This window comes from Thermobia domestica, chromosome 12, assembly GCF_964235325.1.
Source record: "Thermobia domestica chromosome 12, izTheDome1.hap1.1, whole genome shotgun sequence".
NCBI lineage: Eukaryota > Metazoa > Arthropoda > Insecta > Zygentoma > Lepismatidae > Thermobia > Thermobia domestica.
Window position 1 is genome coordinate 226496442 of NC_137465.1, and position 27608 is coordinate 226524049.

The window sequence follows — 27608 nt, forward strand, 5'->3', positions numbered from 1 at the left end:
TGTGATTACTGATATTCTTTTTACAGAGAAGAAAGTTCGATCACTGGTTTTCTCCCGTAGTAAATAATTGTGCTCATTTTTCATTCTAATTTAAAAATAGAAAACAATTGCAATGAAATAAAAAGGACTCAGGTTTTTAAAAATACACTTTCTTTTTCGAAAACTGTATCCAACCTTTCACTAAGAACGAAGATCATTAATAAGGAACGAACAAACAAATCTCTTTTACTTTTAAAATACTAGGAATGCAATGGATATACTCGATTGCAATGAAATGAGCTGAGCGAGCTTAAGCAACGTAATCAGTTTATTGTGACTTTTTAAAACAATCAGTATTTTTCATAACAATCGCACAATTCTTCGTCTTGACCTTTTGTTCCGGCTAAAAAAAGTTTAAAAAATCGTTAATTTGTTTTTAAATTGTGATTAAAATTGTAAATTTTTACGCTAAAAAAATAAAAGGGCTTCGCCGGAATTTTTGAAAATCACGCGCAGATTTTAATTGTTGACAAAAAATCACGTGAAAACTTTTTCCCCATGTTAAGTCTATGGAAGCGTTTTTCGGTGATTATTCCTCGATGGTACATCGGATTTTTCATTTCGACCTATGTTGTCACTCAGCACGACATACTCTATCAGCGTGCTAAGTTTGGTTGAGATCGGCCAAATGGTCTAGGAGGAGTTCGCGGACAACCAAACGGCTAACCCGAGTATAAGAGCTTCGCTCGCTCAGCTCAATAAATGTAGGTAATTTGTATGCATGTTTGCTTTGCAAAAGGATTGAATGATATTTTAAAATTTCAAGTTACGAAATAGTCTGCAACAATAAAAAAGCGATAATGGTCATAACAATGATAACAAATATTTTTTTCAACATTAAAAATGTACAGAAAAGTAACACTACATGGAACGTAAAATTGTAGATTTATAGTAGAGGTTCATAGTAATGTGAAATACAAATATACATTGTTTCCAATGTCTTGCAATTTGATTGCTATAGAATTAATAATTTTGTTTCGATCTCCTCGCGGCACACCGGTTTGGAAACGCTGGCTTAGGGTAATGGATCTGTAAACAAATGTTCATTTTAGCATGGGTTGGAATCTTGTTTACCAAAAATTATGTTATTTTTAAAATAAAGAATCGGCATGTGATGGCAAAGAATAGGAATGTAAGAAAATTATAAATACTTTATATATACCACAGCTATGCTATATGGCATATTAAACCATACAGTATATATATCAAAACATGTATTTTTGTCATTCTGTATACAAATATATAAATATAAGTTTTAATGGAAACCATAAAGTGTACTTTTGATATTCTTTTCCCAAGAGATTTCGTTACAACAAGACTTTATTTTCTATTACAGGTGTCACTAATCTGGAAATTTTGTTAGGACATGTAATTGTATATATGTTCCTCGTAATGCTTCAGATTCTGGTCACTCTCTTAACATTTTTCTTTGGTTTCAAAATAGCACAGAACGGAGATTTGTTTCTAGTTATAATGATATTAATTCTTTGTGGTCTTTGTGGAATAGCATATGGTGAGTAATTAGTAGCGAAAACAAATAGAAGATTGTAGAAGGAGAAGCACGTATTTATCCTTCACTCTGTAGAACAAATTATATTCAGTGCAAATCATGGAAATTTTCAATACTATTTTTGAATAAGATCAACGTGCCAAATTTTCGATCAATTCTGAGAGCATTGTCTTCACCAGTGGCGTCCTGAGAATAATAATGAAAATGTAGCTATATGATTTATTCTTTTTATTTGTAATTCCATCCGTAACAGGAAGAACGTAGTTGGCCATCTTAATATATCTGAACGGAGACTTGACTTCTAACTATAAATACCTTTCCTTAGCCTTTTCGTTACCCAGCTGATTTTGCGTGGTAGGACCATTGGTATCGAGACGATTTTTTTTTAGAAAAAATGTAATTTAATATAATTATTTTCAAATGTTCATAAATTAGATCTTATTGGTCTAGACATACGAAAAAGAAATAGTAGGATACCCTGATTGATAGATAGATAGATAGACAGACAGATAGATAGATAGATAGATAGATAGATAGATAGATAGATAGATAGATAGATAGATAGATAGATGATAGATAATTTGATCTAATACATTGCTCATTAAATTAGCTATCTTGTTGATAAACAATTGTTATCTTGGCAATATTAAATATTTATGAACAAAATAGCTTAATAATAATTTTCTTAAATATCAAATAGTTGGTTATCTTTCTAAACACATTTGAAGTTAGTAGTTTTGATAAACTACAGTGTGTCTATAAAAGAACTCCGGGGTTTTGAGGCAAAATATTTTATTTAAGTGAAAAACGTACATACATGTGTTATACATGATTGGAAAGCTTACATTTTCAATTTTCTTTTAAACAATTTAATAAAGTTCAATATGAGCCCCGCCGGGGTTTTGAGGCAAAATAAGTAAAAAAAACGTACATACATGTGTTATACATGATTTGAAAGCTTACATTTTCACGTTTGTTTTAACAAATTAATAAAGTTCAATATGAGCTCCGTGAGTGGCACGGCACACATCGTAACGGTACTCGATCTCTTGCCATGTCCTGGCCAGCATGTCTGGGGATACGGTTGCCACGAAATTGACTATTCGTTCGGTGAGATGGCGAACATTACGAATTTTCTCCGCATACACAAGATTCTTGATATGCCCCCAGAAGAAAAAGTCCAACGGAGTCATATCAGGGCTCCTTGGAGACCATGGAATAGGTCCCTCCCTTTTGTTGTGGCGTCACCATAGCGCGAAGCGCAACAATCCACACGGCACGTAACTGATTCACTGACTACCGCAGCCGCTACGTCGTCTCAAGGTTAACGCTCCGCAGCGCTGCCACCTATTGATAAAAACATTTCCAATTAGTATGACTAAAACTTTTTGAGCTAGTCGTTTCAGAGAAATTAACTAAATTTTTCTCTCTTTTATCGTTAATAAGATATGAATTTTTAAAACCCCGGAGTTCTTTTATACACACCCTGTATTTAGAACAACCGACATTTACAGCAAGAATGGATGTATTATATACTATCTCTTTTTACATTTATTTAAAGTAAATCTAGGGTAATTAATGAAAGGAACAACAAACTTTCACACTATGAATTGCTCGGTGCGTAAACCAAGGAACTTAATCAACTCAAATGAAAGTGAATAATTTACTATTAGAATGATCCTTTATGAAAGCAGCTATAAGTAGCATATGATTTAAAACACCTTTCTGTGTAAATAGCTATAAAAAGCTTGCTTGGGTGACACCATTTTCCAGCGTGCCTGAGTGTTCACATTTGCCTGACAATATACACATATAAAATATATATAAAATAAATTCTGTCAAGGAAAAAGCTTATTTGACCTAGATAAGCAATACAGATCATAAATATTTAACTTATCAATCACATACGGTATTTAAAGAAAATTAATATAATAAATCATTTAAGAGGTACATAAGTAAATATTCACATGAGGCGGACGCGTAGACTACAACGTCAAAAAACTACATTTCAAATATAATTACCAGTGAATATGAACACGCACTCGTTTATACATATATAGGACGTTGAACGTAACATGAATACGTGCAATCTGTTTCCATTATTTGGTAATCTGAAACTCAAGACCATAAATCAATTGAGCATGAAAAGGAAAAAAATGAAAATGAAATGTAATCTTTCAGTTTTACGTCCCATGGTTATGCCGGTTAGGCTAAAGGAGACGGTGATGATGAGAGATGAATAAAATGGTGGAATGAAGAAAGTGGGAGGAAACGGGAGAACCCCAAGAAAACCCACGCACACGGTGTTTGTCCACCACAAAGTTCACTTGGCGGGAGCAGGGTTTGAACCCGGGACCGCAAACACCAGAGGTGAACGCTCTACCATTGAGCCACCACCACCCCCCCCCCATAGCATGAAAAGGAACTGATGGAAACAAAATAGTTTTTTTTTCCTGCCCAATTACTCTTTTAATTCGTTTAAATACGCACCGAAATTTCGAAATATTACATGAGATATCTCAAAGCTGCGTAAAACAGAGACAAGACAGTACAGCGTAAGTAAAGGACAAGACTTGGGAGAATTTGGATATTATATACATAGGAAAGGAGAAAATATACTTTTCAGAACGCCATATTAACGCTAGGATGAAAAGTTGCATATTTAAAATTAACATGACTATGAAATGATAGCTAGAAAATCATGGCATTACAATAATAGCTCTAAAGGATCATGACATGGAAGTTATTTACATGATAACCCTCCTGGAACAAATGTGGAAGAGAGCTCAGAACCTTACAAAACATTGTGAAAACGATACAGGTTATATTGAAATTAAAATATCTTATGGCAAACATTCAACTAAAAAAATGTACTTCAACTAAAAATAGTTTATATTAATTGATGGTGAACTAACCAGCTCTGCTCTGCAATTTGATGAAAAAGCAAGCTGCATACACCACAACAGTTTTCTAATTACTAGACCAGTTCATAAATACACTTAATTTTTAACTCAAATCCCCATCGGAACAATACGATTAGGAATTCTTAGGCATAGATGAGAGGACCTTATTAGGATAGATGTAGGAGAAATAGAAACACGATCCAGTTATCTGACAGAACTCAAAGAAGAGCTTTTGTGAATGTGGTATTGAACCTCCGAATTCCATAGGCCATAGAATTAGTTATTTAGACGTTTCTAACCGTACTCAGATAGTTTACATCACTTTTAGTTTTGAATAAGCAACTATTTACGCTTAGTACACTTGTGCTCCAGGCCAGAATAGCAAATTTTCTTAAAATCAAAGCTGAGCCACGAATTAGCATTACAGCAGCCAATAGATAAACTTGATGAACTGATGTTAACAATAGGATGAGCTAGCGACATCTCTTTACTTCTTCTGGTGGAAGGAGATGAAGCTAAATCTCAGTATTTTGACTAAATTAAGTTAGTAGCTATTCGAATTAAGAAATTTAACCAATCAAGGAGTTAGAAATTGTTCTAATCCTCTCGGAATTTATTTAATTTTTTTTTTAAAAAGTGAAAAAGTGGGAAGAGAAAATATGGCAAAAATGGTAGGGCTATAAATATGGCGAAATAATGTCATTTGTACAATAAAAAATACATCTCTTAATATCAATATTATTAATTGCAAAAATAACAAGATTTGAAGATAATCTCAAATGAAAATGTTTGCTCATAACAGTAGTAAAGCTAATCGCAAAATGTTTATTGAGATTTGAAAGGAAGAAAAACAGTGTATTTAAAGTTAATGGCCTAATCCTAATTTAGATTATAATTTATATTTTTCTTACTTAGATTACCAATACACAAATGTGTATCTTTTTAATGTATAAAAACAGCCTTTTTTGACTCGAATATTTAAATTGACACTGTACGAGCATTTCCATCTTTTTATTGTTTAAAGATGTCCTTTACTTATTACAAATTCACTTTTCTGCTTAGCAGTTTTTTTTTTAAATCAACATTACGAGTTGCGCAAGTTTGCGATGAAACAGAAAATGCTCTTAATTGGGTTAAAGATAAATATATGGGTTGTGTTAGTAATTAATGTATCCGTATTGTTCTCAATCGTAATATGAGTGTAATGAATTTCATAATTTGAATACACTTATAAAATGACTATATAAATAGTTAAGGAACATTAAACCTATTAAATAGTGTTGTAAAATGGAAGGAAGGAATTGTTGCACACTATACCTTAAATTTAACGCTATTAAACACGAGATTATCATAATGCAAGGGTTGTAGTCTGTATAATGCGCTCATAACAATGTTGTTTATGATAATTTCAATTTATTTTTGAAATGTCTCGTTAAAGTTAGGAACAGGAAACCATGTTAAAAACTTGATTTTCAAGAATGCATGAATTAATTATATTTAATGTGTCTCTAAGAGATATATGTAACGTATGAAAATAGTTATACATGCACATAGGCTTCATTCATTGGCAAATATTAGGACATTTGTACATTTAGTATAGTATGGTAATGAATTGTATTCCGTTAGATAGTATTTTAAGCTATAATTTCACATGTTTTAATTTTCCCTTTAGTTACCGTTTCTTTGCACAATTCAAATTTTGGATGAACTTTCTTGGACATGTGATTATATCAACTAATGTGTATTGCTATAGTGTATGCTTCTCCATTATAATGGTTACTGCAGGAGAGTCAGAAGACATAGTCACGCACTGTTTTGATATTTACGTAAAGGTTTTGTAACTATCTACAACGCAATCTCATAAATTTAATGTACGGTACCAAGTAATAAAAATCTCATAAATGTTATATCATTAGATCTATGATCTTTCATAAAAGAGCATTCACTAATACTATATTATAATTTCGTCCTCAGGATTTTTGATGTCTACATTATTTAGTAATGAGAGTACAGCAATCCAAGCAGCAATGGGAAGCTTTTATCCTGTATTGTGCTTAAGTGGTACGATTCCTTTTGTTCGTGTTTGTGTGAGTAGTTATATGTTAAAATTATTTTCTTTAGTTTATAAATAGTCTGTCAAAGTGTGTACTGTGAATATTCAAATAATTAAGATAAAATATTCTTTGATGTCATTTAGAAATAAATAATATTTCACAAATTGCTTGTAAAGAACAAACTAGTTCACCCAGCTTTTTATATACTCATAACTTCAGAAATGTTATTTCAACCCGATGTTCCTACATCGTCCTTATTGCATTGATTGTTTGACTTTATGATTTTTAATGGGGATGTCAACATCGAAGCAATCCTTATCGGATTCTTTGAAACAATCAAATTTTGTACCGCTGTGTCCGGCGTTTCAAGTCTTCTTTTCATCTCCGTTTCGAACCTGGGGCCGCGGTAGCTCAGTGGTAGAGCATTCACCTCTGGTGCTTGGAGCTTCGGGTTCGATCCCAGTCCCCGCCAAGTGAACTTTGTAGTGGACAAACACCGCGTGCGTGGGTTTTCTCGGGGTTCTCCCACTTTCTTCATTCCACCATTTCATTCATTACTCATCATCACCGTCTCCTTTAGCCTAACCGGCATAACCATGGACGTAAAAGTCAAAGATTTCATTTTATTTTTTCGTTTCGAACCGAAAGCCTTTCTTTTTCGAGTTAAGAATTATTCAAAGGTACAAAATTCTATGAAACTAGATCAAAGAATAGATGATATAAAAATTAGCTAGCTAGTCAGTGATATTCTGCATTTACGTAATGATAAGTGAATATAATGTTCTTTTTCATAAAGCTAGAAAATGTACAATGTATTTACTGTTATATTCCCGTACCTTAGTTTCACTAAGGACGGCTATCTATTTTTGGTTTTTCATTTTAGTTTTTGACATTTAGTAAATGTTCTATCGATTCATTACTGTTTCTTCTTATTACTGTTTATATTACTGTATATATATTTTACTGTTTACTGTTATATATTTTACTGTTTATATACTCATTACTGTTTTTTACTGTACTCACATAGATTTATAGATTTAGATTTATAAAGTACTACATTAGCTTCCACTAGGAATCGAATCCGGGAATCCCACGACAAAGATGGGATACGCTAACATGTTAGCCAGGAGGGGCTCTGTAAAATACAGTGCTTCACCCAGTGGCGTCAGCAGAGTCTCATCAAAGGTAGGTTCAGGCACTGAATTTTGTTTTTTTCAGAACAAGTGTGATTTTTCTCGACATATATGATGTCTGGATAAAAACAACGAGACTGGTGCCAAAAGGACTTACAAATTAAAGGCATTGCTTTTCAACATACTCCCCTCCCCTCTTTATACATGTTTGTATATGAAGTTTCTATTGGTAGCATTAATTATGGAAATCTTCAGGAGTCACCATAGTGATTACCACTATCGTTTACCACTTCATCTCTTCCATAGACTGAAAATAGGTCTCCTTGAGGACGGATTTTACTTTCGAAACAAGAAAAAATCGCAGATGCCAAGTGCAGTATTTTATACATGTGATTTTTGCCGCTATGGTTTTTGAAGTAATTTTGTTCCTTTTAGTGAATTTAATGTTATCCTGATTACTTTCACCATGTTGTCTAATATATTTATTGCTTATATGTATGGATTTTGCAATACTTTCTGCTTGTATCATCTGATGTATTTCAATTTTCTAGGTCTGATGTGGCCGCTTTCTTCTTTAAGTGACTTTTGGAGAGGCTTATCCTACGCTATGCCTCTAACCACTCCAATAACAACTTGTAGAAATGTGCTTCTTCGTGGCTGGGGTATATCTAAGTGTGGAGTATATCTAGGATTTATTGTGGCTACAGCTTGGATATTAGTATTCATCATAGCCAGTGTAATTGCGATGAGAATACGATTCCACTGAATTATTTTCTTATTGACCATAATAGTAAAATGTACCATAATTTGTAAAAAAAAAATAACGAAAAGTTTTTTTTCGGTTAGTCTGTTTTAAGAGCTTAGCGATAAATTTATTTTATGTATATGACATTGTCTACATAGGTTTTGAATGATTTACCACAGTCACCCACATAAGTACCTGGACCCCTGACTGTTATAATTCCATTACTTGGAGTCCTGGGGCGACTTATGTGGGCGACTGTACAGCAGAATAAAATTTACAATTTGAAGTCCTGTTTTCTTTAATTATGAATAACATTAATATACCACGAATAGATTCAGTTATATCTTCTTTTAATGACCTTTGAAACTGCTATCCCCATTAAGAGGGCAGACTACTAAAAATGATACAAAAGCTAATCGTTTTTCTTTTTCCCTTTTCTCGTAAGTGCAACTTACTTCAATTCTACACCCGTATTCTACACTCGAAAATACGAATCGGAAGAATTTCCAGTATTGCCATCCATAGAAATTACAGTGTGGCCACAATATGAATTATTCAAAAATCTCGGTTAAGGCAGCGACTAGAAAAATGAACTCGACGGTAATTAAGGACTTATCGTGTTGTCTTGGTTCCTTGTTAAATACTTTTTAAATAATATTTGTGTTTATTTTAAATGTTATTTAAAAAGTAGTTAACAAGGAACCAAGACAACATGATAAGTAAAAAAAATACAGTTAAGTTCATTTTTCTAGTCGCTGCCTTGACCTAGATTTTTGAATAATTAATATTGTGGCTACACTGTAATTTCTATGGTTGGCAATACTAAAAATTCTTTTGATTCGTATTTTCGGGTGTAGAATAACATTGTTTATTACTGTGGTAAGTTACATTTCTTTATCTCTTTTCAGTTACGAAAAACGAGCAAAAGAAAAATGCTTAGCTTTTGTATCATTTTTAATAGTCTGCCCCCTTAAGTTTTATCTCCTGTACCCTTCGTATTGTTTGTTTGCATGAGTGGGACTACGGTGGCTCCGTGGTAGAGCGTTCATCTCTAGTGCGTGGGATGTCTGGTTCGATCCCGGTCAAATTAGCTTGTAGACGACAACAGTGGGTTTTCTCAGAGATCTACCGTTTCCTCCCACACTTATTCCACCAATTATTCCACTATCATTCACATCCGTTCATTATCCGTCTCCCTTGGCCTAAAGGGTAAAACGTGAGACGTCAAACAGATAGATTTATATTCTACATAAGCAACCTGCTTTTTATAAGTTTCCGAATTGACCGTGAACGTTATACTGTAAATATACACTGATTTGGCACTTTTGGTAATACTGTGGTTTCTATTTGTGATCTGGTTCCGTTGGGGTCATGTAATTTGAGAAATATAGGAAGGGCATTTCGTTTCTGGTGACCTGTCATGGGAGGTCATAATTCTTTGGTACACGTTGGTGTGATCTAATTTTATTTTAACTAGTATGTACACGTTGTAAGTTTTACTGGCACGTGCATATTCTTAAATTTCTCGGCCAATATGCCCACGTTGAAAAAAAGAACATCAAAATGGCATCATTCACTTTGAACAAATACGTTTGTTGTATGACATTATAGTAGAATAAAAGGGGCCGCGGTGGCTCAGTGGTAGAGCGTTCACCTCTGGTACTTGGGGTCCCGGGTTCGATCCCAACCCCCGCCAAGTGAACTTTGTGGTGGACAAACACCGTGTGCGTGGGTTTTCTCGGGGTTCTCCCGTTTCCTCCCACTTTCTTCATTCCACCATTTCATTCATTTCTCATTATCACCGTCTCCTTTAGCCTAAGCGGCATAACCGTGGGACGTAAAACTCAAAGATTTCATTTTTCACTTCATATAGTAGAATAAAAATGGCGGACCACGGAAATAAATAAATTTAAAAGTGACATTACGTACTATAGTCCACTTTAACCAGCTTTAAAAACATCATATAGAAACCCATTATCATTTTTTATGGGTACACATTTTCAAATTTTACACTAGATAAGAAACTTATGGAGTTTTCTATTAAACAATTATTCACCCAACAGTCCCTTTTACAGAAACGTCACACAAACACGATCCTTCAAACGATAGCAAATTAGATTACTTACTGTTTAAATAATGAGGTTAAATTTGATTTTGAATATTAATAATTTAGAGCCAAAACATATATCTGCTTGTCCTTAATTCATAAAGAAGTTGGTAAAATTTAAAGTAAAGAACAAATGTTTCTATGAACAAGTCCTTTTCTTTCCGATAAAATATAGAACTTTATTTACACAAAATTAAAGAATCCAGTTTAGGAAACAAATAATGTTACAGAGATATGAAGGACAAGTAAAAATGAAAGTCAACTTTTTTGCGCAATTACGTGGAAGACCAAACGTCTAGCGTTGGATTCAACAGTGACAGTCTTTAGTATACATAAAAAAGTAAAATAAAACTTACATATGGTAAAAGGGTTGCCTTACTACACCACCAACTTTGTCGTTTCCACCCATGATTTCGTTTGCTGTCCGAGCCACGATCAGAACCCGAAACCGAATGTTCCACTGGCCTATTACTTAACCATTTAAACGAAACAATTTGCTCTAGTTTGAACCCTGAGGTTCTGTAATTACCTTGCTTTTTTCACTCTAATGTCTCAAAAAAGTAGGTGACCATTTTCAGGCTTCTGACTGAAAACTAGTTGACTACAAATATATTTAATCTATTTACCTAAATATTTTAAAATTCATTTTCTCGTCATTAGGATAGCCATAACCAAATCTACAAAATATAGTTTTTCAAGGACAATTCCATTATGTCTAATTTCAAGGCAATACAAAATAATGCTGTTCGCTTGACTCTCCTTTCCACATGGGAATAAAATAAATATTATTAATATATCTTATATAAAATATCAATTTTTTCAGTGTCCTTATAATTTCATTGCAGTCTCCACTGGTGAGGATCAGTTCCTGAATACCGCTGACCAGTATGTATCGTTTCTGTGCTTCTTTTCACTGTCCACCTATGAGCGATTAAGGTAGTACAAAACTAATAGTAAACCATACACTGAGCGGTACACTATGTTGCTAGACGCTCGAAGTAAAACAAAGTTGAACAATCACATTGGAAGCACTAGTACTCCCTACAAAGTAGGGAATCTCAGTCTGATGTCACCAATAGACACACACAAAAAAACAGTCACAACTGAATGCTTTTTCTTGAACAGCGATGATTTCACATTGAACTAAACGGCGTGACAAACATCTTGGCATTGAAGGCGGCGCTTCCAGTTCCCTTTAAATGCTGCTAGCAAATGAGAGGCCAGCGGTATTGCCACGTTTATTTTGTACACATCCACGTCTATCCCCTTTCACCTGATCGCGCTATTGTTCGTCTGCTTAGCCATAGCCACACCCCTTAGCACTCGGCAACGTCGCGTCAGAGCTTGCGTTTTATTCGTTTAGCTAAAATGCCAAGATGTTTGTCACAGGCTTTAGCTTCAGGATGCTGGTCAGCATTTTCGAGGTCTGAAGGACGGCTATCTGTACCAACATGCAGGTGAGTTGCAAGTAGATGCATTGTGGAGGCATCCCTCTGACGTTCATGGTCCCATCGTTGGGCGCCAGAAGTGAGATGTGAGATGTGAGGCCAATTGGCCTGAGTGTTAATGTAGATGTCCGTTGCTGAAAACCTTTGCAACAAGTCTTTTCGGATGTGAAAGCACAAAGATAACAGGCTCTTCAAGTGCATCTGGAGACAATATATATAATCAGTTCCTATAGTTTATCTCGATCTCAGACGACACTGTGTTACATAGAGTCCACAGTGGTATGCGATATCCCAGATATCACGTATCGAGGCGTAACGATGGTGCGTCTTCAGGATCCACTGTGGCTTGTTACTTCACACCTGAGAAGGCTCGAACTAAGGCATCATAAACTTCTTCAGGCTGTGCTATGACTGGTTACCACACATACGAGTTGGCTCGAACTCAGTATTGTGCATTTTCTGTACCTTGCATTTTTAAGGGTGATCAATGGTGGTTGAGGCACATGTATAAGGATAGGGAAAGGGAGGTTTGTAGTTGTGTTTTGTGTTTCAAACCAGACTATGTTTGTTTATTGGAAAGATTCAAGTAAAAATATGGTCTTTGGAGTTGGAAGTTCAATAGTGCCTTAGTAAAATTTACAGTGAAGAAATGAAATCGCAAGTTGTTTTTCTCAAAAACGTTGTTACATAGGATGAGAAATAGCGTAAAGGCTGTTTATAATGGGACATCCTGTTTTCTTTAAATTAAAATAACAGTAGATGGAAAAGTGGATACGTCAATGTAGGCGTGGTATATAAGCTGTGAACTTGGTGTTGCTAAATTATTATAACAATGGATGACTTATGCATATTGCTACGCAAAAAGTAATTGGTAGAGGAAAGTACCTAAATATGGAATAGGGTTGAGAATATCGAATACCACCGTATCTACCCAGGTAGGTGGTGCACTCTCATGAAGGTGCCCTGAGACGCTTGACTATGTACCCTGTCATGCGTTTCTGGTCAGTTTGTGGTGAAGTAAGTAGTTTGTTGCACGGAATACTTCAAGGAGTGGATGTTCGCAATTGTTGATTATGGAAGGTGAGTGTTTTAGAAGTAATTTTCTTAGTGACATTGTAATTTGAAAATATTGACAGTGAATCACGCAGAATGTTGGTGTTCTCTAGCTATAGGCTTTGCAAGTTAGTTTATTTTGTACCTAGGTAGGCTAAGTGCCATTTTTGTGGTTATGAAAACAAATATTGCGAGGCTTGCAATATGGAATACCATAAGGTTTTAAATATGGAATAGTATCCCATATTTAGAGTCTTGTGCAATCTTTTTGTTTCGTTTCCCAGATGAATAAACAGCGGAAGACTTGGGACCGCAACACAATGAGGAGTGCAATTCACGATGTGAGAAAGAAGAAAATGGGATTTTTGAAGACGGCCAAAATATATAATGTACCTGGGACAACACGTTTTCGCTTGCCGTCATCTAAATTGAGTCCTGAAGAAGCTGTTTTGAAGAAACTAGGAATAAAACCAATTCTAACACCGGAAATGCAGGAGGAACTGGTCCAGTACCTGTTAGTTATGGAAGACAGATTTTTTGGTCTTACTCGGAGGGATGTGCGAATTATGGCATATCAATTAGCCAAACAAAATGGACTTGCACACTCGTTTTCAAAGTGCCACGAGTTTGCAGGAAAGACTTGGCTGAAATTGTTTATGAAGAGACACAAGGGAAAACTTTCTTTCAGAAAACCGACACAAACGTCATACAATCGAACCGTTGGCTTTTGTAAAGAAAAAGTGACCCACTTCTTTGACCTTTTGCAATCGGAGATTGATAATAAGAACATTTCTGCCGATCGCATATTTAACGTTCATGAGACAGGCCTGACTGTCGTTCAATCAAAAGTTCCTTAAGTTCTTGCACACAAAAGGAAAACGTCAAATAGGCGCAAGTAGCTCTGCAGAACGAGGCTCGTTAGTGACCGTAATAACGTGTATGAGTGCACGGGTATTTATGTTCTTCCCAAGCTAATATTTTCAAGGAAAAAATGGCCAAATCACCTCATGCCCGGTGCTCCTGAAGGATCTATTAAAGCGTGTCATCCTTCTGGGTGGGTGCAGAGTAATCTCTTCACTGAATGTTTCAGACATTTTATTAAACACACAAGGCCATCTGAAGACTCTCCATTGTTACTCATTCTTGATGACCATTATACCCACTCGAGGAATTTAGAAGCTTTATATTTGGCGAGAAGCAATGATGTCTCCCTAGTTTGTATTCCTCCACATTCGTCGCACAAACTGCAGCCTCTTGACAGAACCTTCATGAGTCCCTTAAAAACGTACTACAGTGAAGATATCAGGATTTGGATGAGAACTGTTAGGACAGAAGACGGTTGTGTGCGGCCTTTATTTTGCTGCATTTTAGGTAGGAGAACTCTTTGGAAAAGCGTATGTGAAAGCACAAACTGCTTCAAATGCCACTAATGGTTTTAAAGTGACGGGAATTTGGCCCCTCAATCCCCACATTTTCAATGATAGTGACTTTCTTGAAGCAAAGTACGCACAACAATATAGATCAGTATCTGGCTTTGAACCTTCACGACATCTCTCTTCCCCTCCTACACCACTACTAGGCTTAGAACCTTCACCTGGACTCCCTCCTCCTTCTACATCAATCATGTCAAACACTTCTCTCCCATATACTTCAGACAACCTTTCTCCTACCTCTGCTTGTCCAATCGCCATTGAAGCTTCAGCAAGTGGGCCATCTGGCAGCAGTGTAACTCCATGGCAAATATCACCAGTGCCCGCAGTGAAGAAGAGGAAGTAGAGGAAGAAAGGCTGGCTCTGCAGTCATAATTACTTCATCACCTTACAAAAATCAGTTACAGAAGTCTGTGAAAGCTATCAATAGTGGAAAACAATTAAAAATGAAGAACAGTGCAAAAAAACAAGGGTAAGAAACAGAAGAAAAGGTAAAATTAACTAAGAAATGCACGAAAAGTACGTTACGAAACAAATGTGATGACAGTCGTCCCCAAAGTGAAACTTCAGATTCCGAAACATCTATATCCATCAGCGCATATGATGATCAATCATCAACGTTTAGTAGCATTCCCGATAATGATCAACCAGAGACAGGAGAAGACGCTGAGTGCCTCTTCTGCTCATCAACATTTTCTGAAGATAAGCGCGGTGAGAGTGGGTGATGTGTATGATGTGCCAATCCTGGGTTCACAATGAGTGTGCTAGATATGACAAAGGTGTTTATATCTGACTTCTGTAAATAGACATAGATTTCTCACTGGACATTTTGCAGGATATCTAACACTAGGCAGCATATCTAATAATTTTTCTTTTACCTAAGTTTACAACTCTAAGATATAAATGTCTCCTTGCAAATTTTGCTTCTTTGGTTCTGTTTCTTTTGCTCATTTACTACTTTTTTTTTTTTTTTTGCATTTTTCAAATAATCTTTGGAATATTTGCATCTTTATATAATGTAATTAAAATATTTGTATTGGCAACTTCCTTTGTTTTACTTAGCATACCTATATTAGAAGCATGTAAAACATTCTGGTATATTTCATGAGAGTTGTTTATGGTATTCCATATTTAGAGCACTTTTTTTCAAGTAACTATTTTGTACTGTTTTCATTTTCATTTATTTTTGGGGTATCTTTTTTGTTATTGACTGACTTTAAATGGTAGAAGTTATTACTATATGTGTACAGAATGCACACACATTTTTTATATGTAGAATCGTGTAAGATGAGCTACAGTTGCCAAAAAAATGGAACGGTATTCCATATTTAGGTACTTTCCTCAAATAATTAGCATTTACTAGCGGAAAAATTGTTAGCAAATGTTATTGTGGAAACATCGAATTCAGGATATCTTTGGATACGAACTGTCTGTTAAAGAGAAATCTGTTATCTCCTTGTGGGATACATTTGGAGAAGAATGCAGGTGCCAACTGTCTTTCTCCTCATTAAAGGAATTTTTCTGTGTTAAATGTGGAACACGTAAGGTGTCACCTGATGACCTTTGGGCGCTGACTTCGAAAATGCAACTTTTCTCGCTCTTTGATTGGTTGTCAACTTGCCCAATGAGTTTGTTTGTTTGACATGCTGTCTCGTTTTAGTGATTATTATTAGGTGAAAGAGTTAGGACGTTGTGCGTCATGAGAATAGCTGCCGCTGGTGTTATCTTTTGTTTATTATTATTATTATTATTATTATTATTATTATTATTATTATTATTATTATTATTATTATTATTATTATTATTATTATTATTATTATTATTATTATTAGTGTGTCTTAGTGATATGGGTTTGCTCATGTACGTGCTACGGGTTGTGCTTTACGTGGTAGAACAAATTAGTATGTGGAATTTGTTTTATGGAATTTGATGAATCGAATAAAGGAAAAAGTAAGAATGGTGTTATGGAGTGAGGCAGACGTTTCAGAGAAAAAGTGGAGTTGTTAAGTACCAACATATTAGGACTATTCTTGTGTAGTGTTTTCGTAATATAGTTAAAGTTATATAAGTGATATAAAGATGTATTAGGAATAAAATATACTAGACCAAAAGACAATTATCCAACTGTTTTGTTCTGTGTTAATGGAAATCAATAAATTCTTTGGAGATTTTCATTATAGTAAATATTTTATTTAAACAAGAAGAACGGTATTAATATTTTAAGGCCTGTTAAATTATAAGATTTAGAAATAGGTAAAGCTTGCCAAATAAAATTATGGAACTTAATTAAAAACACACTATACAAGAAAAATAGTTTTTCAACTCTTAGATGGAAAATATAAAATGTTACTACCACAGAGATATAATGAAGATACTGATATGTTACTTAAAGATGTAAAAACGAAGAAGCCCTTCTAAAATATCAAGGTCTGAAGGTTTAGATAATGGATTCGCAAAGCACGAATTATACTTTAAAGATGAAGTGAAAGAAAGTAAAATTTTTACAAATGAAGGGTAAGGGGAAGAAACAGGGAATGTCCATGTGAGTGCTTTATCGGGTGCTTTGTCTTATCTGTTGCTGACTCTTGGTACTAATTGACAGTATATGCTATGCATGCGTAGATGTCGAAATGTCCATGTAAAAAGGGTCAAAAGATTTGACTACCCTATTCTTTTTTACGCAGTTTAAAATATAAAAACGCCGTTTTCTCGAAAATGCAGTTTTGTGACATTCCTTCTTTTTTTCCCTTACCCTTCAAATATTCTAAGCAATAAGTAAGTTCTTAGTATGGAAATTCAATGGAAGTTCATTCTAACAAGTATTTTAATGTAATTGAAAAGCATGTGCAAGAGAGCACCCAAATTTATTCGAAATCAATGGATGTTTATTTTCTATGAACTATGACCGAACTTAACCCTTTTCCCTCGAATGCGGCGAGAGCCCCGACATTCGAGACTTTCCCTTTCTGCTCGTATGTCGGGGCTACCCCGCACTAATTTTGACGCTTTAATTACTCGCATGCCACTTTAGTAACCCACAGAAGCCAAACAAATGGGGGCTACGAGTATTTGTATTGGCCGACTCAAGTACTGGGTATATCTCAAAATAAATCCGAGCTGTACAGCTTGCTGTGTCAAAACAAATTCGAGGGGAAAGGGTTAAGAAATCATTGTTTCTTATAGAAAATGAAGCAAGTAGACGATTCCATTATCAATATTCGCATTTATAATTAATATGACTTTAAAACTTTAAATGATTTTTTATGCTGCGATACCCATAAAAGCGATATTAGAATGTTATTCTCAGCCGTACGCTGCTTGTAATGTATTAAACAAAAATTAAATTAACCCTCTGTTAAATGTTGTTTGAATTGTCCAAATCGGATAATAAAATGACAAATATAGTACAATTCAAAAATTTCGAAAATACAAAATTTTCGACGAATTTATTTTTAATTTTTTCAAAAAATTCTTTAAATACTTTTCTAAATTTACGATATATGCAGATATTTTTAGTTTTCAAAGCAAAAGCGAAGTATGACGCTTATTCCGGGATTTTGAACTTTTAAGGGTTTATTCTTTGATTTTTTCAAAACAATGTTATTAATTTTAAAAAATAAATTTTACACTTAATATGTAGATATATTTTATTTCACATTGGGCTAGTAATAAAACTAAAGCATAAAGTAGAATTTCGGGATTTACGGGTTTATTTTTGATTTTCGAAAAAAAATACTGATTATTGTTCTTTACATATCGCATATCTTATCGATTACCTTTTGAATTTTGAAATCGGCCAATATAAAATGGAGAAAATTAAGATTTTTGGATAAAAGATTCAATATATTTCAGGCAAAAATTTTCTTGTAGTTCTTATATCTGGAGAACTACATATAGTGTAGCCAAACTTAAACTATCACTTAACTCAGTATGATGTGCTTATTCCGTAAAAAATACGAGAAAAACTCGATTTAGAGCCCGTTCAAAATTTTTGTGTCTCCTGATCCAAAAGTTCATCAAAAGATCCAATATATTTCAATCAAAAATGTTCTTGTAGGCCTTATATCTAGAGAACTACAGGTAGTGTAGCCAAACCCAAGCTATCACTTAACTCACTTAACTCAGTATGATGTGCTTATTCCATTAAAAAATTGACTTATGGGCAGTTCAAAAATTTTGTGACCCCTGATCCAAAAGTGCATCAAAAGATCCAACATATTGGAATCAAAAATTTTCTTCTACGACTTATATCTAGAGAATTACATATGGTGTAGCCAAATCTAAATTATCACTTAACTCAGTATAATGTGCCTATTTCGTAAAAGATAAGAAAACTCGATTTAAGGTCTGTTCAAAATTTTGTGGTCTCTAGTCCAAAAATGCACAAAAAAATCCAATATAATTCGATCAAAAATTTTCTTGTACGCCTTATATCTGGATAACTACTTGTAGTGAAGCCACACCCAAGCTACCATTTAACTCAGTATGATATGCTTGTTCAGTAAAAAATATGAAAGCTCGATTTCGGGGCTGTTCAAAGATAGGGTGACCTCTGATCCATAAACTAATTATTTACCAAGATCATAATTTTTGATCCATTGTTTGGATCATTCCTAAAATTCTTGTTCAATTTTTAAATTGAATTTCCAAGTCCATTAAGGACGAGGTAATGTTGCCAACTCGAATGACAGTTTTTTCTTATTTACCCCTAAAATTATCACCTTATTAGTTATTCATTCCCTAAGCTTCAATGTCTTATCTCTATATATAAGTATTATGGGAAGTTTCTGTAAAAAATATAAGTTAGAAACACTGATTGAGTACCTCTAACAGAGGAAAACTATTATAGAACTAATGTTAACTAGCATGTGTTAAATATTTCTCTTAACATATTCTCTCGTGGTAGGCTATTAATGGCGAGAGTATGTTCATCAAAACTAAGTGTTAAGCAAAGAAAGTAGTATTAACTGCCTGAAGCATGTGACGTCGTTAAATACAGAGCGTTCAAAAAGTCTCTATACACCTGAATCTTGGCAAGTCAAAGTCGCATTCAAAGTCACATGAAATAAAATTTTATGCAAAGGTTTGCAACACTGCTATATTATCGCCTTGCGTGAAGTTCCTTTCTTAGATTCCAGTCGGCAAAGTGACGTTGAAGTGATTGCATCTAGTTAGCGGTCTCTGAAACAATGGTATTAACTTTGGAACAACGAATATTCCTGGTTGAACATGTGTTCCATGAACAAGGTAAGTACAAACAGACAGTCAAAGATAAGTTTGCAGCTAGGTTTCCGGATATACCTGTTCCGAATCGTCACACTGTAAAGGCACTGATCGATAAATTTAGAGACATTGGAATGGTAATGGACTATGATCGAAGTGGTAGACCATCAGTGCTCGATGAAGAAAAAATGCTACACATATCGGATGCAATGCAACGTAGCCCCCATAAACCACTTCGAAAACTTGCCCAGGAAGAAGCAATAAGTGTTGGTACGGCACAAAAGGCGGTTCGTAAGAAACTGCGTCTTATCCCGTATAAGGTGAGAGTGGTGCAGCAGTTACTTCCTCCCGACAGTGTAAAACGAGTGCAGTATTGTGAATGATCTACACGGTTTGTTATGGGCAACTCTGACAATGTTTTGGATATTTTTTTTTTACTGATGAGGCCTGGTTCCATTTATCAGGTTACGTCAGTGCCCAGAACTCACGTTTGTGGTGTGCAGAAAACCCACACGCCATACATGAAGTTCCTCTGCATGACCAGAAGGTAGGGGTGTGGATTGCAATATCCAGAAGAAGAATAGTCGTCCCCATATTTTTCAGATAAACAATAGATTCAACTCGTTATTGTGAAATTATTCACCAGTTCATGGGAGAACTAACGGAAGACGAAATTCGTAATGCTTGGATACAACAAGATGGCGCTACAGCACATACAGCTCGCCAATCCATGAGATTACTGCAAGAGATTTTTGGATATCGAATAATTTCAAAGGGATTGTGGCCACCTCGGTCTCCTGACTTGTCTCCTCCGGATTTTTTACTTCTGGGGTTATGCAAAGAATTCTGTTTATAAAGGGAATCTCCACACGCTGTAAGAACTCGAAACAGCTATTCGATATTTTGCTCATAGCATTCCACATGAACAACTTGTGAGAGTATTTGAGAACAAGAAGAAACGTGTGCAAGCATGTTTGGAGGCTCATGGGGGACATTTCCAACATTTGCTGTGAAAATGTGTGTTAAAATGTGTGTGTATATGCTACGCCCTGTACATAGTGCTTTTATGCCATAAAATATAATAAATTTTGAGTAAAATAATTTTCTCGTTGCTTGAATATGTGACAATTCAGCTGTATAGAGACTTTTTGAGCGCGCTGTATAATGATAACTATGTGGTAGGCGAAGCCGACTGATATGTTAGTTCGCCGTTACTTATTCCTTCTCTGTCATTCTTCTATATAACTCTCAAAGTTCCTGGCGATTATGTTAAGAGAGAGAAGTTGACAAGAGTTCAAGAATTATTTCCTGTTTCTCCATGTATACATACGCTGATGTCTTGTTTCATGAAGCAATCTGATTGTGTGTCGTTGTATTCATATGTCTCTGTTAATGCTGGTATAAGCAATATAAAACATTCTACTATTACTCTGCTAATTCTTGTCGGATTTGAATGTAACAAAAACTAAATTATATTAAATTTATCGGGTATTCTTACACAATAAATGAAATACTTATATCCTATTAAATTCATGGAATTTTTCATAAACTATATACTAAGTCATTCCTTCTCTAAATGCTTTTGCGCTGCCATATACGCTACATGTGTTTATTAAAGTACTGCGCTATATAATATTCTATACTTTGGTCCCTCTGATCTGAGTGGGGGTAAAATTAGCCTCATGTATTATTTTGCGCTAGGATAATTTAGCATAGTAATTTTTATCGAATACCTTACGCATTCTTGTATATAGAAACATAAAAAGTGATATTGCGCTTCAACTACATATCTGTGGTCTGTTCTGAAGACAAGAAATCGGTTCAGATTTCCGCATTCATTCTTACTCACGGAAATGAGTGATGCAGTGCATATGAGATAGTGTAATGTTCCACTTGGTACCATTCACGACCAGTCTGACTCCATTCTATGGCTTACCAGAGGACGAAAGATAGACCAATGGCATTTGAATCTTCCACTTATGTACTTCTTTCAGGTGTTTTCATTAAATTCATCAGGCTCTATATCAGCCCTGGCCACGGCGAGCAGATAGTGGAAACTCTCCTCGTGAACGTTCACGAGCATTCTACGTGCAAATACCGTTGTTCGTGCTTCCAGCATCTTCGGGTTTCGTCCTTAGAGGAGCGAAAGTGTTGTCAACCTTGGCGGTAATCACTAGCTTACCAAATAAAAAAAAAGTATGTATGGTAACTGGTTGCTATTTAGTGTAAAGCATTTTTTACAATGTGGTAACCATTAACTATAGACAACACAAACTTGTAACAGCAATCAAATGATAAACTATGTACGTTACTTTTCTTCTTTTTTCTTTCCTTTTGTTAAAGAAGGATGTGGTGGAACCAAACCATCGCTTGGGGGGCGCGGTGGCCGGTGGTGTAGTCGAGCGGTCTGAGGCGTTAGGCTGATGGTCGTGCGGTGAAGCCTATTGGGGGTTCGAGTCCCTCTGAAGAGCAAGGGTGAAATTTTAAATGTCCTCGATGTTTCTGTGTTCGTGTCCCTGTCGTGTCTAGTAGTCCTGAAAAGTGGTTGAAGTTGAAAATAAGTCAGGAAGTTTAAAAAAAAAAAAAAAAAAAAAGTGGCTCAGTGGTAGAGCGTTCACCTCTGGTGCTTGGGGTCCCTGGTTCGATCCCAGCTCGCGCCGTGCGGACTTTGTGGTGGACAAACACCGTGCTCGTGGGTTTTCTCGGAGTTCTCCCGTTTCCTCCCACTTTCTTTATTCCACCATTTCACTCATTTCTCATAGTCATCGTCTCCTTTAGCCTAACCGGCATAACAGTGGGACGTAAAACTCAAAGATTTTCAAACCATCGCTTACATTTATAAAAATTTGCTAGTTTGCCCAATGGATAGCAGTTTTCAATATATATATAATCAAGTTCTTAATCCGAGTGTGGGTTTGTTATATTATGTTGTTTCGCTTTTTAGGAAAAGAGATAATCTGTTGATACGAAAAAAAACTGTAGCACTTGTTTGTAATTATCTAAGTATTATCTCCAGAAAATTAGCTTATGCATTTATGTGTGTACGAATAGGCTTAGCAAGGGGTTGGTTGTGGAGATTAGAAGCCACTATTACACCATCAATAGGAAGAATAATATTTCTTACTCCACTTTTAAATATACTTTGATCGCAAAGAATCAAACAAAATATTAACAGAGCCAAAGAGATATTCCATTTTTAAGTGACCATTAGCGACTACCATTAGTGTTTTTTTTTTTTTTTTTTTTTTAACAAGGAGTGTCTTTTTAATAATGAAAATTATATTGTCCCTGGCTGGTTGCTTGCCGGTGGCTTGTTAAAAGTGAAAAAGAATGTTAAATCATATCAACGACTGAAGCTACACGCTTATCTTTCTTCGATAGTCACTGACTGATTTTGAAAGTCACAATGTTGTAGGCCTGCTGTAACAACGTAAACTCGGAAGGAAACGTTCCAACTGAATGATACGAACAATTATTCCCAATGTCTTGAACATGAAACATGGGTTGCACGGATAACGCTTAAAGTGGGCTGGACTGTACTGAAATTTCCTTCCGGCAAATTAGTGTTTGGTCGGAACTCAGTTCTTCTGTGTAATTGTCTTTTAACAACATTTGAACATTTCTTTTAGATAATAATAACTAACTAACTCTATGGCCTATGGAACCCGAAGGTTCAATGCCGCGTTTACAAAATATTTCCACTAACTTCTGTCCTTAGCCAACTGGATCCAGTTTCTACTCTGTACTCTTATTTCTGCAAGATCCACCTTAATATTGTCTTCCCATCTACGCCTAGGTCTTCCTAGTGGTCTTCTTCCAATTGGGTTTTCAGTTAAAATTATGAAAGCGTTTCTAATTTCTTCCATTCTGGCTACATGGCCTGCCCACCTGAGCCTTCTACACTTAATGACCCTAACAATGTTAGGTGAGCGGTATAAACTAATGTAATTCCTCGTTATGAATTTCCTCCAATCCCCATTTTCATCCCTCTTTGGTCCGAATAATACTAATACTAATACTAATAATAATAATACGCATTATTATTATTATTATTATTATTATTATTAGTAGTAGTAGTAGTAGTAGTAGTAGTAGTAGTAGTAGTAGTAGTAGTAGTAACAAAAGTAAAGATTAAGTACATGACGAAACAGCTTTACTAGTGTATAGCAGACAGCGACTAGTGCCACTTATGCTCAGCCTACTATCATCCGTGCTTCCAGTTTTGGCACCTACATACATAATACGTTAGTTATCTAGCCACTAACTCCCCCTGTGTACATCTGCTTATAGAGACCAGTATCGAGCACAGACATTGTAAAGAGTTCAAAGCGGTAAGATGGCGAAACGACGCTGCCCTACACCTACACTTAAGTTCAACACGCAGTGAGAGGAGGATTATCTCTTTGTCGAAGAAGACGGTATAGCCAAATGTTTAGTGTGCTTTAAAACATTACACGGATTTAAAAAGTTCAACCTTCAACGTCACTACAGTACTTATCACGTGGAGCAATACGGGGAACTTGAGGGACATCTTCGCAAAGAAGAATTGAAGAAGTTGAAAGAGAATAAGGCCGCATCGGAAAAGGAAGACGGGGAGAGAACGTGTGAAGCCTCTGTGCGGATGAGTTACAAAATTGCGTTGCATATTGAAAGATTGTTGCGCCCTTTCACAGACGGACACCTAATAAAGGAGTGTATAGTAATATCAGCAGAAGACTTTTGTCCATCTCGAATAAAGCAGTTCGAATCGGTTCCACTTTCCCGACAAACTATTACGCGGCGCGTAGAACATCTTGCAGATGATGTTTTGAATCAACTATTGGAACTTTCGAAAACGTTTATTGCATTTTCCCTGGCGCTCGACAAAAGTACGGATGTTACAGATACTGCGCAGCTTGCTATCTTTATTCGTGGTGCACATAGTGATCTGGAGATTCGAGAGGAACTGTTGCACATAGTACCTATGAAGGGCACCACAACGGGCGCTGACATTCTTGCGTGTGTTGAAGAAAGTGTCGAAAATACAAGCCTCGCGTGGAATACACTGGTTTCTGTTGCGACCGATGGGGCACCTGCTATGGATGGGAAGCAAGCAGGGTTCGTGGCGCGACTAAAACAAAAACTGCAAGAGCTTGGGGTGTCGCATGATATCAGGGGAATTCATTGTATGCTGCATCAGGAACAGTTGTGTGCAAATTGTGTAACAATGAACGGTGTCATGAACGTTGTAGTTCGTACCACCAGCTACCTCAGAAAACATGGACTGAGACATCGCCAATTTATATCCTTCCTCGAAGACCTAAATAGTGCATACGGAGACATACCTTATTATACTGAGGTGCGCTGGCTGAGCCGTGGGAACTTGTTAAACCAGTTCTTTCAGTTACTAAACGACATTGATATGTTTCTCGATGTGAACGATCATTCCGTGCCAGAACTGAAAGACGACCAATGGAGATGCAACCTTGCGTTTTTGGCAGACATAACTACTCATCTCAATGCTCTTAACCTCTCATTACAGGGTCAACATCTGCTAATTACAAATATCTGCGATCGCGTCGAAGCGTTCAAAATGAAGCTATCCCTTTGGGCGCAGCAATTTGAAAACAAGATTTTGGTTCACTTTCCCAGCTTAGGCACCTTACAAGAGTCCGGTAAACTTCTTCACTTGACTCATTACCGCAGTTTGCTGCTTAGCCTTAAGGACGAGTTTGAAACCAGATTTGAGGACATAACATGTTTGGAGATGAGTTTCAGGGTATTTGCCACCCCATTCTCTACAAACATTGAAGACGCTCCTTTTGATGTTCAGTTGGAACTTATAGACTTAGTGTGCGACAGGGAATATAAAGAGAAATTCTATCAGAAAAGCAATTTACAAGAGTTCTATAGGAATTTCCCTCGATGTCGATTTGCGCGACTGCATAGAAATGCTGCCAATATTATGTCAATGTTTGGTTCGACGTATGTGTGTGAGCAATTATTTTCAAAAATGCGACTGACGAAATCAAACCAAAGAAGTTCGTTGTCCAACCATCACCTAGAATGTTTGTTACGTCTAAGCTGTGTGCAAACAATATCACCTCGTATAGGGATACTTACGAAGAAATTGTGCGGTACATCTGCCTCAGAGAACAAGGCTTGAAGCAAAACACTTGTCAGTTATTAGTGTTTATAGTGTATTTTCTTTTATTCTGTTTTTCTAACTTTATACACATTCGGCCTCTTTGTGCGTTTTCGTGTTCTGTTGGTTTGGATTTTGATTTGCTACTGTCAGACATTTGTCTCTTGTGGCGTTAAGATACTTGAGTACGCTTCGGCAAATGTGATTGCATTTTTCGAACTTTTGGGAATGTGCAACAAGTGTTTTTCTTTTGGGACCTTTGTCTACGATCTCGGATTTCTGTGGTAAGTTATAAAAGCTATTACAATGTTTATATTTTGTAGCTACGGAAACCTAATAAGTATAGACTACTTGGATGATTTCTAATTGAATAATATATTTTCGAATAAAATCTACTCAAAAAATCTGATTTTCTGTTCCTCATCTCTGTTTCTTTGCCTACATTAGCATCCAGTGGCAATTTACGGCAGAACTCAAGCAGGTATTATGCATAATTCGAACACGATCTTATTATTATTATTATTATTATTATTATTATTATTATTATTATTATTATTATTATTATTATTATTATTATTATTATTATTATTATTATTATTATTATTATTTTCAACCTCCCGTCGTTCTGCTATCAATCTAGCAACGAAAGGCGTTTACAACTTAGCAAACGTGAAGCGACTGACAAGTTACAGACCGAGTGCTAATGTAATACAACGTCACGAATTGTGTAAGCAAGCAAAGAAGGTCTGAAACAATTCGTTTCCGATTTTTGTAGTCGGTTTTACGTCTGTAAGCTGACATGTTTAATATTAGTTTCTTTCTTTCGTTTTTTTTTTTTTTTTTTTGTTCATTTGCTAGTTACTTCAACGCTAACTGTAACCTCTATCAAGCGTCTTCTTCGACCAAAAAATGTACCAATTTTATTTCCTGCAGTGTTTTCGCGTCACTGCTTTCGAAATGGGGAGGGGGAGAGCACACCTGCACATTTCACGCCTGCGTCTGCTCAATGCTTCAACATCGTGCGAATTTCTGACCAGGCTTGGCCGTAGGTTTTTTGCCATCATGTGTGGTTGGCAACACTTATCGGATGCAGTGGACGGGGCGAAGCTACCAACACCTGTGCTCACCTGTTTTTGTCTCCGCTCGTGCACGCTCACGCTTCGGCTCCGGGAGCCAATTCATGGACAGGCCTGCTCTATATGATTAGAATATGGTATTCTATATATCGAAGAACATCTCAGGCCAGGCAAAAGTCGAAGGACAGGATAGATGACGTCATGACTGTTCGAGACATTAATTACACTAGCTTCAACAATGACAAAGAGGCGATCGCAATATTTAGCTCATTGCTTTCAAGGATGAGTGAGGGCGAGTGGAAATAAATGCTAGATATTCCTACTAAATAGAAGGTGTACGGGCAAACACATGTCTGTCATTATGTTCGAGAAAGAAATGACCCCCTGAATAGCGACACCCAACATTATTCTTAGCCCTGTATTTTCTCCCGACACCACTGTTCAGGAGCGTGACCATCATGTAACTCCCGTTACCACTGGTAACACTAAAATAAATAAATTGTTTGTAGTGCTTAATTAACTCATAACAACATTTTAAAATAATGAATACTATTTTTGATTGATCCTGTTCAATGGATTGATATGTGAGTCATGGAGCTAGAATTCTAATAAGAAACCCGATAAAAAGCACTGATTCTTGTGATTAAGTAGCTCTCTCTTAGGTCAAAATAATCACTACAAACGGGTTCTATTACCACTCAATTGAACGGTAAATTCCCAACTGTAGTGAATGAGAATCGCCAGCTCTCACAGTTTATCTTGT

General features: G+C 35.9%; 2 protein-coding genes across 5 annotated transcripts in view; both read left to right on the forward strand.

The window, feature by feature from the left end:
• Nucleotides 1–8579, forward strand: part of LOC145667070 (ABC transporter G family member 23-like) — a 128529-nt gene extending 119950 nt beyond the window's left edge. For 2 of the 4 annotated variants that reach the window (XM_081734769.1, XM_081734770.1), the window contains exons 15-17: nt 1376–1552; nt 6427–6513; nt 8191–8579. In XM_081734769.1, the coding sequence (XP_081590895.1) occupies nt 1376–1552; nt 6427–6513; nt 8191–8405 (479 nt within the window). In that variant the 3' untranslated portion in view covers nt 8406–8579. Of the gene's footprint in view, nt 1–1375; nt 1553–6426; nt 6540–8190 lie in introns of those variants that run through there. The other 2 variants (XM_081734771.1, XM_081734772.1) reach the window with 2 other exon arrangements.
• A 6383-nt stretch (nt 8580–14962) lies between these two features.
• Nucleotides 14963–25790, forward strand: LOC145666278 (general transcription factor II-I repeat domain-containing protein 2-like). Its single transcript, XM_081733341.1, has 2 exons — nt 14963–15133; nt 24114–25790. The coding sequence occupies exons 1-2, from the start codon at nt 14963–14965 to the stop codon at nt 25788–25790; spliced, it is 1848 nt and encodes a 615-aa protein (XP_081589467.1).
• The last annotated feature ends 1818 nt before the right edge of the window (nt 25791–27608 follow it).

What these genes read in the sequence shown, in the direction of transcription:
- LOC145666278 (XM_081733341.1), top strand. Translation starts at nt 14,963, where the DNA reads ATGACAGTCGTCCCCAAAGTGAAACTTCAGATTCCGAAACATCTATAT. An exon ending in ATTTTCTGAAGATAAGCGCG is followed by an intron (nt 15,134 to 24,113) that starts GTGAGAGTGGGT and finishes GGATTTAAAAAG; the next exon opens with TTCAACCTTCAACGTCACTA.